This window comes from Stegostoma tigrinum, chromosome 5 (assembly GCF_030684315.1).
Source record: "Stegostoma tigrinum isolate sSteTig4 chromosome 5, sSteTig4.hap1, whole genome shotgun sequence".
Lineage (NCBI taxonomy): Eukaryota > Metazoa > Chordata > Chondrichthyes > Orectolobiformes > Stegostomatidae > Stegostoma > Stegostoma tigrinum.
This window is the reverse complement of record NC_081358.1, coordinates 69,592,159-69,611,176: the sequence shown is the minus strand read 5'-3', so window position 1 is coordinate 69,611,176 and position 19,018 is coordinate 69,592,159. Positions and strand designations below refer to the sequence as shown.

General features: G+C 43.6%; 1 protein-coding gene across 3 annotated transcripts in view; it reads right to left on the bottom strand.

Annotated features, from left to right (window-relative positions):
- Nucleotides 1-19,018, bottom strand: part of pcmtd1 (protein-L-isoaspartate (D-aspartate) O-methyltransferase domain containing 1) — a 73,468-nt gene that overhangs the window by 11,273 nt on the left and 43,177 nt on the right. For all 3 annotated transcript variants that reach the window (XM_048529394.2, XM_048529396.2, XM_048529395.2), the window contains one exon: nucleotides 2,957-3,059. In XM_048529394.2, coding sequence (XP_048385351.1) covers nucleotides 2,957-3,059 — 103 coding nt within the window. The remainder of the gene's footprint in view (nucleotides 1-2,956; nucleotides 3,060-19,018) is intronic.

Genomic DNA, 19,018 nt, shown 5'->3' with positions numbered 1-19,018 from the left:
TTCATTTAAAAGTCTCTAAAGTATCCGACTCCACTACCACAGCCAGCAGCGCATTCCACATGCTCACCACTGTGTGAAGAGCGTACCTCTGACATCTCCCCTGTACCTTGCTCCAATCACCTTAAAATTTTGCTTCCTTGTAATAGTCTGGGAAAAAGTCTCAGACTATCCACTCTGTCTATGCCTCTCGTCATCTTGTACACCTCTATAAAGTCACCCTCATCCTCCTTCACTCCAATGAAAAATGCCCTAGCTCCTTCATTCTTTTCTCATTCCAGTCCACATGGTAAATCTCCTCTGCACCCTCTCTAAAGCTTCCACATCTTTCCTGTAATAAAGCGACCAGAACTGAACACAATATTCCAAGTGATGTCTAACCAGGGTTTTACAGATCAGCAACATAACCTCTCCGCTCTTAAACTTAATTCGTTTGCCAAATGAAGGCCAACACACCATAAGCCTCCTTTACAACTCAACCAACGTGGGTAGCAACTTTGAAGGATATATGGATGTGGACCCCAAGATCCCTCTGTTCCTCCACACTGCCGAGAATCCTGCCACTAATCCTATATTCTGCATTAGAATTTGACCTTCCAAAATTAATCGCTTCACACTCTTCCAGGTTGAATTCCATTTGCCACTTCTTTGCCCAGCTCTGCATCCTGTCAATGTCCCATTGCAAACTACAACAGCCCTCCATGCTATTCACAACACCACAAACGTCCATGGCATCAGCAAACTTACTAACCCACCCTTCCACTTCCTCATCCAAGTCACTCTAAAAATCACAAACAACACAGAGGTCCCAGAACAGATTCCTGCGGAACACCACTGGTCAACGAGCTCCAGGCTGAATACTATCCATCTACTACCACCCTCTGTCTTCTATTGGACAGACAAATTCTCCTGAATCCCATGCATCCTTACTTTCTGAATGAGCCTACCATGGGGAATCTTATCAACTGCATTATTAAAATCCACATACACCACATCCACTGCTGTGCCTTCAACAATATGTTTTGTCACGTCCACAAAGGATTCAATAAGGCTTGTGAGGCATGACCGGTCCCTCACAAAGCCATGCTGACTAATTCTAATCAAACTGTGCTTTTCCAAATAATCATAAATACTTATCTCTCAGAATCCTCACCAATAATTTGTATACCACAGAAGTAAGACTGACCATTCTGTAATTCCCAGGATTATCTCTATACCTTTTCTTGAACAAGGGAATGACATTTACCACCCTCCAATCATCTGGTACTACTCCAGTGGACAGTGAGGACACAAAGATCATCAAAGGGACAATAATCTCTTCCCTTGCTTTCTGCAGTAACCTTGGGTATACCCAATTTAGCATGGCCAATCCACCTAGCCTGCACATCTTTGGACAGTGGGAGGAAACCGGAGCTAGGTGGATTGGCCATGCTAAATTGCCCGTAGTGTTCAGGTGTGTGGGGGTTATAGGGGGATGGGTCTGAGTCTGGGTGGGATGTTTCAAGGGGCGGTGTGGACTTGTTGGGCCGAAGGGCCTGTTTCCACACTGTAAGGAATCTAATCACCAAAATGCTCTCCCCCAAGAGACCTGACACCTGACCTGGTTCATTGCCAGGCACCAAATCCAATATGGCCTCCCCTCTAGTCAGCCTATCTACATATTGAGTCAGAAATCCTTCCTGTGCACACCTGACAAAATCTGCTCCATCAAAACTATTTGCACTTCGGAGGTTCCAGTGTATATTAGGCAAGTTGAAGTCACCCATGACAACAACCCTATCACTTCTGCACCTTTCCTCACACTGTCTCTCAATGTGTTCCTCAGTGTCTCTGGTGGTGGTGTTGGGGCGGGGGGGGGGGGGGGGGGGGAGGAGTGGTCTATAGAAAACTCCCAATAAAGTTACTGCTCCTTTCCTGTTTGACTTCCACCCATGCTGGCTCAGTAGACAAACCCTCCTCCATGACCTCTCTTTCTGCAGCTGTGATACCATCCCTGATTAGCAATGCTCAACCACTTATAGCTCTCTCCCCATTTCTTTTGGAACATCTATATCCCAGAACATCCAACAACTATTCCAGCCAGTGTTATCCAAGTATCTGTAATGGCCACAAGATCGTAGTTCCAAGTACCGATCCATCCTCTAAGTTCATCGCCCTTATTCCTAACACTTCTTGCATTCAAGATCTAGAATGGTGGTACAGTCCTGAGGAGTTCAGGGTTGGTTCCTACTCTCACTTGAATACACACCTGGCCAACTTCCACATCTATCTTCCCTAAATTTGAGATCAAAAACTCTCATACCCATGTTCCAACTTGCTCTAAATGCTGTCCAACAATCCTCTGGTCACTCACCTATAATGGCTCCCAGTTTGGCTTTTTTTTTTAAAAATGCTTATCTTGGCTTCAAATCTTTCAACAATCTGGCACCTTGCTAATAATTATAATATCTCGTCCAGTCTTAAAATTGCTCAGATTGTTGCACTCCCTGGTCCTATGCAACCCATTTTTGGCAATGTTTTACAATCCACCTCTAAGACTCATCTTCCAGTCTTTTTACGTAATTTGTTCTCACGTTGCTTGGTCTAATTTTATAATACCCAAGAGCAGCATTTTGTGATGTTTAAACATTCTAAAAATACGCTACAAATACAAGTTGCTGTTTTTGCTAAATCCTCAAGTTCTTCTTCACAAAACAACAAAATAAAATGTTGTACTTCTATTTCTGGGTCAAGACTATATCTCAGGATATTATCATAAGAACATGTTATCATTAAGAACAAAGGCTACTGTCAAAGACCACAAAATTTGTGTGAAACCAAACACAAAGATTATTCAACAAAAAAAAAGAAAAAACAAAAAACCAGCATCTGTGTACTCAGATCTGGGAGAAAAAAAAACTTAGTAGAACTTGGGAGAACAAAATCTGAGGAAAATAAGTTCAAATAACTCCATACTTACTTATCAAAACTGTCACTGTTTTTTATAAAATTGTCCAACTTCTCTGTTGCATAATCTACTACATCAGCATGAATCTCAATTCCATGGTTTATCCCAAAAGGGCCTAGACAGCAAAGAATTATAAAGAAATCAGAAGACTGGAACCCATAATGTATCATGCAACAATCATGTTTCACAACACAATCTAAATCTGGATCAGAAAAGTCAATTAGTCCATTTAGCTCATTAGTTAAGAACAAGCAAAATTTCTAACCCTTCTTAAAAAAAATCAACTTGGCTCAGTACTTGTGCGTTTAGAGTTGGAGGTTGTGAATTAAAGACCATTGCAAGACTTGAACAAGTAATTCAGAATGACACCAGTGCAACAGCTTAGTGAGAATGACATCGCGAGGGGAGCGTTTTTCTAAAAACAAAAGTGCGAGGCATTAAACTGAGGTTCCAATGTTCTCAGATGGATGTTTAAAGAGACACTGGAGTCATTTTCAAAATAAGGTGAAATTCTTCTGGTTCTCTGATCAATGTTTATTTCTCAAGTCAACACCAACAAAAATAAATCAAGTTAGTCAGGGTGAATTAAAATGAGCTGCTCCAACAAAACCACATTGTCTAAAACAAAAAAAGTGTTCACTTGTTATTAATGACTTTGGAAAAGGATAAAATGTGTTATCAAAAATGTAATTCGGCCCTGTCCGACTCTACGGCCCCGTCCCAAGATCTAATCCTCACATTCATAACTTTCGCAGGAATACTCACATCATTCACAACAAGTTAGAAAACAAAGTGAATTGGAGGAGTACATATGACTAAACAAAAGGTAGTTACCAGCGCAGGGGATTTTTGAATGAAGATATATATTCAAATCAAAAATGTATAACATCAGTCATGAAAAATCTGTGTGTGTCTCTTACTATGATTTAGCACTGCTATCATTGCATGTCCTGTCCCTCTGGTGGAGTAGATCCATCAGAGTCAGTGCTACAGTCAATAAAGCTGGGAGGAAGTTGCCCAGAAGTCCTCAACATTGTCGCTGCACTCCATGAAATCTCATGACATCATGTCAAACATGAACAAGGAAACCTCTGCTGATGCCCATGAACCACCTTGCTCAGAATTCAGTGTTCCTCTATGTTGAGCACGAACTGGTGGAAATGCTAAAGGTGACAAACGCACATATATATTCTGCGTGAGTGTGCGTTGAATTCCCTATCAAGACAGCTTGACATATGAACATAAGAACTAGGAGCAGGACTAGGCCCTTCAAGCCTGCTCCGCCATTCAATAAGATCACGGCTGATCTTTTCGTGGACTCAGATCCACTTATGTGCACTCTCACTGTACCCCTTAATTCCTTTACTGTTCAAAAAAAATCTACCTTCGCTTTAAAAACATTTACTGAAGTAGTGTCAACTACTTCACTGGGCAAGGAATTCCATAGATTAACAACCCTCTGGGTGAAGAAGTTCCTTCTCAATTCGGTAATAAATTTGGTCCCTCTAATCTTGAGGCTATGCCCTGTTGTCCTAGCTTCACCTGCCAGTGGAAACATCCTCTCTACTTCTACCTTATCCATTCCCTTTATAATTTTATATGATTCTATAAGATTCCCCCCCTCAATCTTCTGAATTCCAATGAATATAATCCCAATCTACTCAATCTCTCCTCATAAGATAACCCCCTCAACTCCGGAATCAACCTAGTGAACCTCCTCTGCAGCCCCTCCAGTGCCAGTATGTCCTTGCGATTAAGGAGACAAAACTGCACACGGTGCTCCAGGTGTGGCCTGACCAGCACCTTGTACAGCTGCAACATAACCTCTCTGCTTTTAAACTCAATCTCTTTAGCAATGAAAGACAAAATTCCATTTGCCTTCCTAATTATTTGTTGTACCTGCAGACCAACCTTCTGTGATTCCTGGTCCCTCTACATAGCAGCATGCTGCAACTTTTTACCATTCAAGTAATAATCCTTTTTATTATTACTCCTACCAAAAGTATGACTTCACATTTATTTACATTGTATTCCATCTGCCAGACTTTTGCCCAATGTATCGATGTTCCTCTGCAAAGTTTCACAGTCCTCTGCACACTTTACTCTGCCACTCACCTTAGTGTCATCTGCAAACTATGACACCTCACACGTGGTCCCCAACTCTAAATCATCTGCATAAATGGTAAATAATTGCGGTCCCAACACCAATCCTTGAGGCACTTTGAAAAATTGCTTTGAAAGTCCTCCACTGCTCGTCAACTGCCCCACCATAAAATCTTTGTTTCCAGTCTACATTAGCCAAGTCCTCCCTCATTCTATTGTAGTCAAGCAGAGGGCCCTGGTATTGGATTTTATCTTCACACTCTCCATCTGTATTCTAAATTCAACCATATGGCACCACTACTGATGAGACTGGTCAAGTCTTCTTCGACTAAATCTGAAGGTGGCAAGGGAAGTAACCATATTAGAGAAGTCTTATTCACCTCATTCTTACCACTCTGCTCACTGCAGTTGTCTGTCACGAAAGTATCAGTAGGAGCAGCACGGTGGCTCAGTGGTGGCACTGCTGAGGTTCAATTCCATCCTCTGTACAAACTCCACACAGACTGTTGCCTTTCACCCAGTGTCTGCATGGGTTTCTTCCAGGTGCTCCAGTGTCCTCCTACAGTCCAAATATGTGCAGGCTAGGTGGATTGGCCATGCTAAATTGCCCATAGTGTTCAGGGAGATGTAAAATATATAGATTATAGGGGGATAGGTTTGGGTGGGATGCGCTGAAGGTCAGTGTGAACTTGTTGAAATGATTTTACACTGTAGGGATTCTGAGAATCTGAGAGTGATCACCACACCACAGATCCTGTAGAGATCCTATCTATCTTCACATTGACAAAACCCTCTAGTATATTGTATGGCACTACAACTAGATGGGGCAGACTACAAACTGAGCGGGCAAATCCAAGATTGGACAGCAATATGGCATTCTAAGCTTTCAGGACCAACAGAATTATATACATACCACAGCTAGAGAACAGGATAACACAGATACTCAAGAAACTTCAATATGCAGGAGAGATTACTAATATTGACTATGTCAGCACGAAACCAAGATGGGTCAAACAGCCCCCGCTTCTTTGGATTCCCCAAGCTTCTCAGACCAATAGTCTCCTTACCAGGCACAATTACACACAAGCAAGCGAGGGAATTACAACAGAGACTAAAACACCTCATTAGCAGATCCCCACATCCCAAGAATTTCTCATATAGCTGAGGGACACAAAAATTGACAAAGGACAAAACCATGATCTCCTTTGATGTCACAGCACTACTTACATCCATTGACAATCAGTTAGCCAGAGAGATACTAGACACACTACTGGAAGGACCAGGAGCACTGATCCTGAACAGCACCAACATCATCAGCAAGGACAAATTATTGAAACTACTAGATTTATGCCTCACAATGCACTTCACATTCAATAGCCAAATATACAATCAGATCAACAGAGCATCAATGGGATTATCCATCTTGGGTCTCATTGCAGAAGCCAATGATGCAGATACTGGACATACAGCTCTTCCTATAATCCAACCAAAATTATGGTTGTTACATGGATGACACATTCGTAATAATCAAACGCACCAGAAGTATAAGAAACCCACCAACTTACCAACAACATCTTTGCAAGCATAAAATTCACTAGAGAGAAGATGAAAACAACACACAGGTCCCATTCTTCGATATAATGGTACAGAGATTATCAGTGATTCCAGACTAGCGCGTACAGGAAGGCCACACACAGGGACCAAATTCTTCAATAAGCAACCAAACCACCATATACAAATGCTGCATTAAGACACTATTTAAATGAGCCACATTACACTGCAACACTCCAGAACTCCAGAAAATCGAAGACGAACACCAGCACAAAGTATTTACTGACAACAGATACCCAAGATGTTTCATCTGCTGATGTCTACAAAAACAAACAAAAGTTAGAGGACAAGGTAGAACAGAAGACACCAGTAACTCTACCCTACATCAAAAATATATCGGAAATGACAACCAGACTCCTTAGACTGTGTAGGTTCACGATTGTACACAAACCTACATTAACACCACGTGAAATGCCAAAGACTCCATACCAACAGTCAACAGAATATACAGAATCTCATGTAGCGGGTGTAACACACATTACATTGGTCAAACAGGGAAGAAACTAACGACCAGGATACATGAACACCAGCTGGCAGTAAAAAGACATGAGCAATACACATAGACAATGAAGGCCATGAGTTCGACTGGGACAAAGTGACTGTACTGGGACAAGTGAACGACGGTCATGAAAGGGAATTTCTGGAGGTCTGTTTCTCGACATTGAACTCCATTAACAAACACACTGAAATAGAACCCGTATACAGACCACTATTTAAAAAAAAGGCCAGAATCAGAAGTGACGAGACCCACCACACCACAGGATCACAAGTTCGGAATTGAGCAGAACACAAATGCTTCAATTAGAAGTTGCACTGATGATGTTGTCTAGAATAGTAATGAAATGTCTGCACACTATGGAACAACTGGATCTGCAAGCAAACAATCACAGAATTATACACATCCTAAACCTGTAATCTGATGGATATATATCCCACTTCAGCACTGATATCATGCTGGAAGATTGATCAGAGTTCAGTGAAGAGAGGGGGCAGGCTTACCATAAACAACATCTGACATACCCAAGACTGAGGTGTGAACCTGGTGAAGCTACATCCCACGACCAAATGGATTAGACATAAGCTCTGCAGTTTTGCCAGTCATGAACAGTGGTAGATAGACCACAAGTATCTCCACCGTCAATGATGGGAAAGGCCAACACACCAGCCAGATGTGCCAAGTGAACAATTCCTCTGTGTCCTCCAGGAGGTCCTCAGCATCATAGATGTTTTTTTCAATCAAATGAATTTATTTCACAAGAAAATTAAGAAACAGTTGGCAGCACTGGATACTGCAAAGGTCATGGGCCCTGACAACATTCCAGCAATAGTACTGAATACTTGCGCTCCAGAACTTTTGACACCTTTAGCTAAGCTGTTCTGGTAGAGCAACTATACTACCTTCTATCCAATAGTACTGAAAATGGCCCAGGTATGTCACATGCTCAAAAAGCAGGGCAAATCCAACATAGCCATTTACTTCTCTATCTGCCTACCCTTGATCAGTAAAGTGACAGAAAGTATTACAACAATTCTGTAAAGCAATACTTACACAGCAATAACTTGCCCTCTGGTGTTCAGTTTGGATTCCACCAGGGCCACACCTGGCTCCTAAACTCATTACAGACCTGGCCCAAACATAAAGAGAAGAGCTGAATTCCAGGGATGATACAAGTGTGACTGACCTTGACATCACGGCAGCAGTCGATGGAGTCTGGCATCAAGAATTCCGGCAAATCTGGAATCAATAGGAATGAGGGAAAAACATCTACTGAGTGCAGTATGCCTAGCTAAAAATATGGTTGCGGTTATTGATGGACAGTCACCTCAGCCCCAGAACATCTCTGTAGGTGTTCCTCAGTAGGTTCCCAGGCCCAATAATTTTCAGCTGCTTTGTTAATGACCTTCTGTCCATCACAAGGTCAAATGTGGGATGTTTGCAGGTGATTGGCGAGTTCAGCATCATTTATCACTCCTCGGACATTAACACAACCATATCATTTGTAGCAAGATCTAGACAATATGCAACTTTGGCTTGTAACATGTCAGACAATGATCAACTCAAACAACAGTGAGACAGACAGAGGAAAAAAAGGGGAGGGGTGGGGGAAGAGACCACCCATAACTCCTTGAAATTCAATGGCATCGCTGAATTTCCCATTAATCCTGGGATTGCCATTGACCAGAAACAGAGTTGGCTGTGCCAAGTAATCATTGTGGCCCCAAAGGCAACTTTGAGGCTTGGAATTCTCTTGCTCTCATCTCATCTCAAGCTGCTTGCCATCTACAAGGCACAGCAGTGTGATGGAATAATCTCTACTGCCTGGATGAGTGCAGTTCCAACAGCACTCAAGAACTTGACACAATCCAAGACAAAACAACCTACCTGACTGGCACCCAATTCACCTACAACATTCAATTCTTTCACCACCTGGTGCACAGTGACACACAGCTGTACCTAATATAAAATGCACTGCAGGAACTCACCCAGGCTCCTCATTCAGTATCTTCCAAATCCAGTGACCTCTACCATTGAGAAGGATGAGGATAGCAGATGCATGGAAATACCAAGTTCCGAGGCATGCCTTCCTGACTTGGATGAATATTACCTTTTCGTTACTGTCACTCAGTCAATATCCCTGCACCTTGAAGACTGTAGCTGTTCAAGAAGGCAACTCATGAGAATCTCGTCCAGGAGGATTAAAGGACTGGCAATAAATGCTGGCTCAGCCAGCAACACCAACATCTCATGAAGGAATAAAAATATTGGACAGTGTACATATAATTCTGCTTGCCATCACGTATTGTGCCAGTTCCATGTTATAAAGAAAAGGAGATTAAAACACTGGACAGACAAGCCCAGTGCTTCTCTCGAAAAAGAGAAGGCTAAGTTGTGATCTAATCGATATCTTCTAATTAAGGTCTAATGGGCTCCTGTAATGCAATAATAGTGTCCCCACTTCCGAACCAGGATGGCTGAGTTCGAGTCTCATCTGCTCCAGAGGTGTGCAATTACATCCCTGAACAAGCAGATTAAAAAATATCTATAAAAGGCTTGACAGAGTCAGTGTTCCATATATCAATAACAGGGTAATTAGATGTCACTAACAAATCAAATGGGAAATTCAGAAGAAACATCTTGAACTCAGAATTGAGAGAACATGGAAATTGATACCATGTGGAGTGGTTAAAGCAAATAGTACACAGAATGTCATCCCATTTAATGCTGTTTCTCTTTAATGTTATTTTACCTTTGGGATTTATTTTAATCTAGTCATCATTTTGAGTTTAACACTATGCAAGTTATTGGATACAAGAACATGGTCAATGCCATATATATTTGGAGAATTCTGAGGAACTGCAAGCCAAGGTTGACTTGCAAAGACAGTGACCTCTTCTCCCCTGGCTGCGCCTACCAACATAATCTGCCCTCACGGCCATGTCTCCTGTCACTTTTTCTTACTTTAGGTCCAATAGGCTGTTTCCAACTGTTCCTGTTCCTTGGCTCAGAGATAATGGGAACTGCAGATGCTGGAGAATCCAAGATAATAAAGTGTGAAGCTGGATGAACACAGCAGGCCAAGCAGCATCTCAGGAGCACAAAAGCTGACGTTTCGGGCCTAGACCCTTCATCAGAGAGGGGGATGGGGAGAGGGAACTGGAATAAATAGGGAGAGGGGAGGCCAGGAAGGATGGAGAGAAAAGAAGATAGGTGGAGAGGAGCGTGTAGATGGGGAGGTAGGGAGGGGATAGGCCAGTCCAGGGAAGACGGACAGGTCAAGGAGGTGGGATGAGGTTAGTACGTAGGAAATGGAGGTGCGGCTTGGCGTAGGAGGAAGGGATGGGTGAGAGGAAGAACAGGTTAGGGAGGCAGAGACAGGCTGGACTGGTTTTGGGATGCAGTGGGGGGAGGGGACAAACTGGGCTGGTTTTGGGATGCGGTGGGGGAAGGAGAGATTTGAAAGCTGGTGAAGTCCACATTGATACCATTGGGATGCAGGGTTCCCAAGCAGAATATGAGTTGCTGTTCCTGCAACCTTCGGGTGGCATCACCGTGGCACTGCAGGAGGCCCATGATGGACATGTCATCTAAAGAATGGGAGGGGGGAGTTGAAATGGTTCGTGACTGGGAGATGCAGTTGTTTATTGCGAACCAAGCGGACGTGTTTTGCAAAGCAGTCCCCAAGCCTCCGCTTGGTTTCCCCAATGTAGAGGTAGCCACACTGGGTGCAATGAATACAGTATACCACATTGGCAGATGTGCAGGTGAACATCTGCTTAATATGGAAAGTCATCTTGGGGCCTGGGATGGGGGTGAGGGAGGTGGTGTGGGGGCATGTGTAGCACTTCCTGCGGTTGCAGGGGAAGGTGCCGGGTGAGGTGGGGTTGGAGGGGAGTGTGGAGTGAACAAGGGAGTCACAGAGAGAGTGGTTTCTCCAGAAAGCAGACAAGGGTGGGGATGGAAAAATGTCTTGGGTGGTGGGGTCGGATTGTAGATGGCGGAAGTGTCGGAGGATGATGCGTTGTATCCGGAGGTTGGTGGGGTGGTGTGTGAGAACGAGGGGGATCCTCTTTGGGCAGTTGTGGCGGGGGCGGGGTGTGAGGAATGTGTTGCGGGAAATGTGGGAGACGCGGGAGCCACTGCATCCCAAAACCAGCCCAGCCTGTCTCTGCCTCCCTAACCTGTTCTTCCTCTCACCCTTCCCTTCCTCCCACCTCAAGCCGCACCTCCATCTCCTACCTACTAACCTCATCCCACCTCCTTGACCTGTCCGTCTTCCCTGGGCTGACCTATCTCCTCCCTACCTATACTCTCCTATCCACCTATCTTCTTTTCTCTCCATCTTCGGTCCGCCTCCCCCTCTCTCCCTATTTATTCCAGAACCCTCACCCCATCCCCCTCTTTGATGAAGGGTCTAGGCCCGAAACGTCAGCTTTTGTGTTCCTGACATGCTGCTTGGCCTGCTGTGTTCACCCAGCTTCACACTTTATTACCCCGTTCCTTGGCTTCTATTTGAACGTGCACCGATACCGCCATCTGGTGGTGAGACTCGCAGCTCCCTGCACTAATTAACATGTGCCATTAGATGGAGCTCGATCAATCTAAAAATGCAGGAGCGTTTGTATCATACAAAAGGATGTGCTGAATTGTCTTATTTTAGGAGGAGTCCAAGTACAGTAAAGTATCTCAACTCTTGTGCTCTTTATGTCCAGACCAAAACAATGTCTAACACAGCTCAACTGTAGATTGCATATCAATATCCATGGGAAATTGTATCAACTAAAGCTTTCACTCTAAGGAACTCAATCACAACTTCAGGTGACACCCGAGTGTAGATGCATTTAAAACAAGGCTAGATAAGTACAGTAGGATAAAAAGAGTGTAGATACTGAAAGAGCTGAATAAACAGACAGAAGTAGGCTGGAGTACAGCACAAATATCAGTGTGGACAAATTGAGCACAGTGACTCATTACAGAACATCGAGCAATCAGCAAAATATATACTCACTTTGTTGGTTCATTGCTGCTGCTATGCTATAACTGGAGTTAGCTATTCTGTCAGCATTATGTAACTGCAACAGGAAAAGAAAGGTGACCATTCTGCCAGTTTACAAACAAACAGTTCTTTTCATTTATCATGGGATTCCTTAGCTTCCCATAGCTCCAAATATGAAAAACAGCACTTTTGCTTTTCAATGCACATTTTCCAAAAATCTGTACTCTGCGTTGCTTTCTTTCCTCATTACCTAACATTTCTACTACATTCCAGTTCCCACAACAGCCTGAAGTTCATGTTACAAAGTCTTTAACATGCTATATATTATTTGTCTCTGCTTTCAGTAGCTGGATGCTGCTGATGGCTGTTTCTGCTTTTTAAATTCATTTATAGGATATGAATATCAATAGATGGATCAACAAGTATTGTTTATCACCAACCATCCTGCAGCAGGTACGGCTGTGCCACCTTCTTGAACTGCTGCAGTCCTTAGGGGACAGGGCACCCGCAATGCTGTTAGGCACATCCAGGATTTTAACTTCGCAAGAGGGAACGAATAGTGACATAGTTCCGAGTCAGAATGTTATACAGTTTGGAGATGAACCTGCAGATGATACTGGTGTTCCCACACATCTGATGGTCTTGCCCTTCTTGCTAGCAGAAGTGACAGGTTTGGAAGATGCTAAGAACCCTCAGTGAGTTGCTGCAGTGTATCGCAACGATAGTGACAGCAGTGCGTACTATGTGTCAGTGGTGAATGGAGTGAATGCTGAAGCTAGTGGTTTGTTGGGTGGTGTTCAAGTGGGCTGTTTAAATCTTTGTTTAAACCTTTGGGGAGACAGGTATGACTTACTTGCTGCTGAATACCAGTCTCTGACTGGCTCTGAGCTGTCTTTAAATTCTAATGGGAAGGTGGTCATCCCCTACACTTCTACAGCTATGGTGAATGGAGAATGCACAAGACACTGGGTATAACAGATAATTACCACAATCCAACAGATACAGAAATAAAGATTGACAGATGTCCCTATAGAAAACTCAAAATATTCAATGCAAAACACAACTGCCGATGATCTTATCATGCACATCAAAATCAACCTTCAGCACTAATGTGCAAATTATTCTCAGGAGCTGCGTTAGAAAAATCAATTGGACCCACCAAATTGTGGCAACTCCAATTCATAGATTCATAGAATCCCTACAGTGTGGAAACAGGTCATTCGGCACAAGTCCACACTACCCCTCTGAACAGCAACCCACCCAGACCCATTCCCCTACATTTCCCTTGTCTAACCCACCTAACCTACACATCCCTGGGCACTATGGGCAATTTAGCAAGGCCAATCCACCTAACCTGCACATCTCTGGACTGCGGGAGGAAAATGGAACAACCCAGAGGGAACGTGCAAACTCTATATAGTCGCCCGAGGGTGGAATCGAACCCAGGTCCCTGGCGCTATGAGACAGCAGTGCTAGCCAGTGAGTCACTGTGCCATCATCAACCCTAATGAATTGGGTGGCAGGACTGGGAACTGGGACGACTGTGCTCTTTTGTGGAATGTGACATGACTGCAAACGGTTTTCCACCCACTGCTTTTCTATAGCCAAATTATTAGCTTATGTCAAATCTCTTAGCTTGAAGAACAAATAAGTTATACTTCTGAAGACAGTGAATCTGTGTCACAGCAGTTTAAGACTGTGGTAAAATTCTCAGGTCAAACCTATAGGTGCAGTTGCAGATACAATGCAGGACAAGTATCCTTAATCAACAATGTGGGTACTACAATTAACAATTCAGATCTAAACAGTGCTCACATATCTTTTGGGCCTTTATCTTATTCTACATACTCAAGTGTTTTTATTTTTCAATAATTCAATAAGACAGGTTTTCCACCACAATGTGGAGCTCCATGTTGTCTTCTTCGATAAAAGACTCCCAACCACCCTCCGGGGACCCCTTCTCCCATCTTCAACCTTTCCCCTCCTCCTCCTCTTGGAGAACCCCTGCCGGCGGCCTCTTACCAGCCCTGGACCACTTCACTGCTAACTGCCAACACGCCATCCATTTCTCCGCACGCACCACTCCCCGAGCCCCCACTCCCCCGCAGTGCTTCACTCTTTCCACACTAATGCCCGTTTCACTATCAAACCCGCTGCCAAAGATGAGGCAGTGGTAGCCTGGAGGATGGACTTCTACACCACAGAGGCCAAACGCCAACTCTCCAACATCACATCCTATATCCCCCTTGACGGTGACTGCACCATGGCCCATCAGGCCATCATGATCTCATCGCTTTCAATGACCTCCTCTCCACCACCTCCAGCCTTATAGTCCCCCAGCCCAACACTGTCCGGTTCCACCTGATCCCCAAGATCCACAACCCCAATCACCCCGGATGACCCATCATCTCTGCATGCTCCTACCCAACCCAACGCATCTCTTCCTACCTTGACTCCATTCTCTCCCCCGTGGTCCAGGCATTTCCCACCTACATCTGGGACACAAACCATCCCTGCCACCTCTTTGGCGAGTTCAGGTTCCTGGCCCCCAGCGCTTCATCTTCACTATGGATGTTTAATTCCTAAACGTTGCAATACCCCACAAGGGCGGCCTACAGGCCCCCACTTTGTTCGTCTCCAACAGACCCATCCATACGCCTAGCCTCAAAAAAAAAATTTCCTCCAAATTTTCCCCACTTTCTCCAAATTGAGGGGGTTGCCACGGACACTCACATGGGCTCCAGCTACACCCACCTGTAGGTCAGTTATGTCAAACAGTCCTCTTCAGTGCGTACACTGGTACTGCTCCAACTTTTCCACCGTTACATCGATGACTGCATTGGTGCTGCATTCTGCACCCAGGCTAAACTGCTCCAGTTCATCAACTTCACTAACAACTTCCACTCTCAAATTCACTTGGCCTATCTCAGACAGCTTCATCCCCCTTCTTGGCCTCTCAGTTTCCATTTCTGGTGACAGCTTACCTACTGACATTTACTATAAACCCACATACTACAATACTACTTAGAGTACACCTTCTCCGACACTGCATCTTGCAACAACGCCATCCCATTTTCCCATTCCTCCATCACATCTGCTGTAACAAGTCGTTCCATTCCCAAGCATCCCAGATTTCCACTTTTTCAAACAAACAATGCCCTTCGCACCTCCACCCCCACCCAACCAGCATCCAGGCAGCCCTCCACCGCATTTCAGCTCTTAACCACCAACACCACACCCTCTCCAAACATAATAACGATAGCGCCCCCTCGTCCTCACTTTCTACCTCACCAGCCTCTACATCGAATGTATCAACCTCAAATACTTTTGCCAACTCTAATTAGACCACACCACTTGGAACACCTTCCACTCCCCACCCCTCTCTGCCTTCCAGAAGGACCATTCCTTTCACTACTCCTCAGTTTGCACCTCACTCCTCACCAACCATTCCAACCCACCCAGTACCTTCTCTTGTAACCGTAGAAGATGCAACACCTGAACACACAACACCTCCCTCACCTATATTCAAGACCCTAAACAGGCCTTTCAAGTGAGACAGAGCTTCACCTGCATCACCTCCAACCTAGTTTATTTCATCCAGCACTCCCAATGTGTCTTTACATCAGTAGACTAGGTGACTGTTCTACTGAGCATCTCCATCTGGCCCGTAACAGCCAAACTAACCTTCCGGTCACCAGCCATTTCAATGCCTCGTCCGAGTCCCACTCCGACACGCCAGTCCTCTGCCTCCTCTAATGTCATAGTGACTTGCAACGCAAATCTGAAGAACAACGCCTTATCTTCCACCTGGGGGCACCCAGCAGCCTGGAGGGCTCAACAGAGTTTCCAATTTCAAATAACCTTGGCAATCATCCCTCACCTCCTCTTCCAGCCCTGTCTCCTCTCTTCCATTCCACCTTCTGACACTCCCTTCCAGCCACCAACTGGATTCATCCCTCCTGTCAACCAACCAGGTTGTACCTATCACTGGTATCCACTTATCACCACCATTCCATCTCCATCCTTTTCCTCCCACTCCTTTATCTGCAGCTCTCTCTAGCCCTACATCCAGTCCTGAGGATGAGTAATGCCCTAAACGTTAACTAAGCTTTTCCTCCATATGCTGCTTGACCTGCTGTGTTTTTCCAGTCTGTTTGTCCACATCAAATTCCCTACAGAAAGCATTCCTTTACAATTACCCAATGGTGAGAAACAATGAACAGTAAACACAACTTTTAATTACTTTAGCTCCTGTATCTGTGCCTGCTATTAAAATCTTAGTCATTCTTCAAAAAGGTGGATCATCACATTATACTTTTGTTTCAATTTACTATTAAGTTAATGAATATTTGAATAAGTGAATATGTATTATTTAGAACACATTTATATCTTATAGAAATTAGCTGTTTAATGGAAAAAAAATCGATATAATGAACAATTAATTTGTCTATCTGAAATTCTTTTCTGCTCATCTTTTCTCACTCCATTTAGTACCACCAACTTTCCTCTAAAAAGGTTCAAAATGACATGATTCAACTCAACACTTTGAATAGCTTCAGCTTATTAAGTGAGCCTGAAAACAGCTGGCAAGGCTTTATGGATTTCAATTAACTGCAAGATACATTTTAGAGTGTTAGTCGTTCATGCACATCATTGGACAAATCACATTGTGTGCATTTGCTGAGCTTGGTTTCTTTTCTTCCCTTTCAGTTAGAAAACCAGACCAACCTCTCCTCAACAGCTGTACCAAATTAGGCTGATACACAGAATTTAACCACAGTGGGTTCTCTGATCTGGTTGAATTACTACCAGCTTAGCCAGAGGCAAATCGGCTACAAATGAGTTTATTTAAATATTTCAGGAGTGCACAGCAGTACTTTTGCAGTCACCAGATCATGTATCTCATGACCAAAAAAGAAGTTGCTGCATTATTAGTGTAGAATGACTTGAATTCCTAGAACAAAAAGACAAAAGGCTTATTCTTTAATTTGGACCTAAACAGCAGTTCACCCCAAAAGTACCAGATTTGGTCATTTCACTTGTTGTGCAGGAGACTGCTGCAAGGGAATTCTTGAAAAATATCATTCTTCTAAACTTCAGCCAAAGATCTGGAGGCCAAGTCTAAAATCTTTTACAAATTAAGATATTGGAAAATTCCAGAAAAAAATATCAAGCAAATCCATTTACACTTCCTCAAACAAACAGAAGCCAAATGTGATGCATTGGTATGGTGATTACTTGCCTGACTAGAAATCTTGAGACCTGGCATTCTCCAGTTGAGGTCAAAACCCAGTTGATGGATGGAGGTGATCGCCTGGTAGCTGACGAGGAACCAGCACACCATCAGGTCACCCATCTCTTGAACTCAAGACTGCCAGTTCTCCTTAACAAGAGGTACCATATGGGGCAATAACTGCCCACCCCCTCAAATTGCTCCGGGCATGCATCAGCCCCTGATGCAACGTGGAGTAGTTTCCAGAAATATTCCTAACATTGGGATCCCGATCCCTAAAAAAAAATGAAAACGAATGTTGTGCCACTTTGGAATTCTCTCCCTTAGGCGATGAAGGAGGCTGGGTCATTAAGTAAATTTTAAGGCAGAATTTCATTAGGGAAAGGAAACAAAATATTAAATCAGGCATAAGTAGGAATGCACAATTCGAAACACAAGTACAGTACCCCTAATCTTACTAAATGATGGAACAAGATTAAGGAGCTTGAAGGAGGACTACTTCTGCTCCTAATTCATGCATTTTAACACATTGTGGGATCCCATTCACTACATGGATTGGATAAATTCAAGATGATACATCATCTTCTTACTTGAATTAGAAATCAAACAAAATATTGACCTTGCCAGCGACACTACAAATGTTTTAGGAAATAATCCATGTATTTGGGCGGCACGGTGACTCAGTGGTTAGCACTGCAGCCTCACAGCGCCAGGGACCCGGGTTCGATTCCAGCCTCAGGTAACTGCATGGAATTTGGACATTCTCGCCTTGTCTGTGTGGGTTTCCACCGGGTGCTCCGGTTTCCTCCCACAGTCCAAAGATGTGCAGGCTAGGTGGATTGGCCATGCTAAATTGTCCATAGTTCAGGTTATAGGGGGATGGGTCTGGGTGGGATGCTCCAAGGGGCAGTGTGGATTTGTTGGGCCGAAGGGCCTGTTTCCACATTATAGGGAATCTAATAACATCAGGCCTAAATAAACTTGAGCAAAGAGGATATCAAACAGAGACATGGCAATAGATCTGGAGGCAGAAAATCCTATCGAATCGGTTGCAATAATGCCCTTAAATCTATTGGGCCTTGCTAGAGTGAAAATTCTTATTATAAAGTTGAAAAGTAATGTTTCCTGGATTGCATTAAATATGTGCTGCATAATCGTGGCAGTAGTGACCTACAGAAGATAATTAAAGTGGATATAAACTGAAATGAAAATTGTAATAGAATCAGAGACATGGAAACTGCTTGTGCTTGCATCTGGGACTTCATTAAAGCCATGTAAGTACTTTGTTTTATCATCAGGTGTGAGCTTGAAACCAATTCCAAGACATTATAGCATCTTGCTTAGAACCATATTTCTAACCCCCGGATCGTTAACTCAACAGGTATAGGTCACCTAAAGACAATGTTTAAAAATTCATAAACAAACATCATTTCTTCAAAAGACAGAAACATCAAACTTCCTTATGATAGCTAAATACAGACTATATAAATACTTGCTGTAAAATGGTAGATAACATCACAAAGTGCTAAACAGAAGCATAAATCAGAAACAGAAACATCAACAGTCTGGCCAACAGCTTTGTGAAAGGTTTCACAGAAGATTTATTAGCAAAAGAAAAGCAGGTTAAAATGC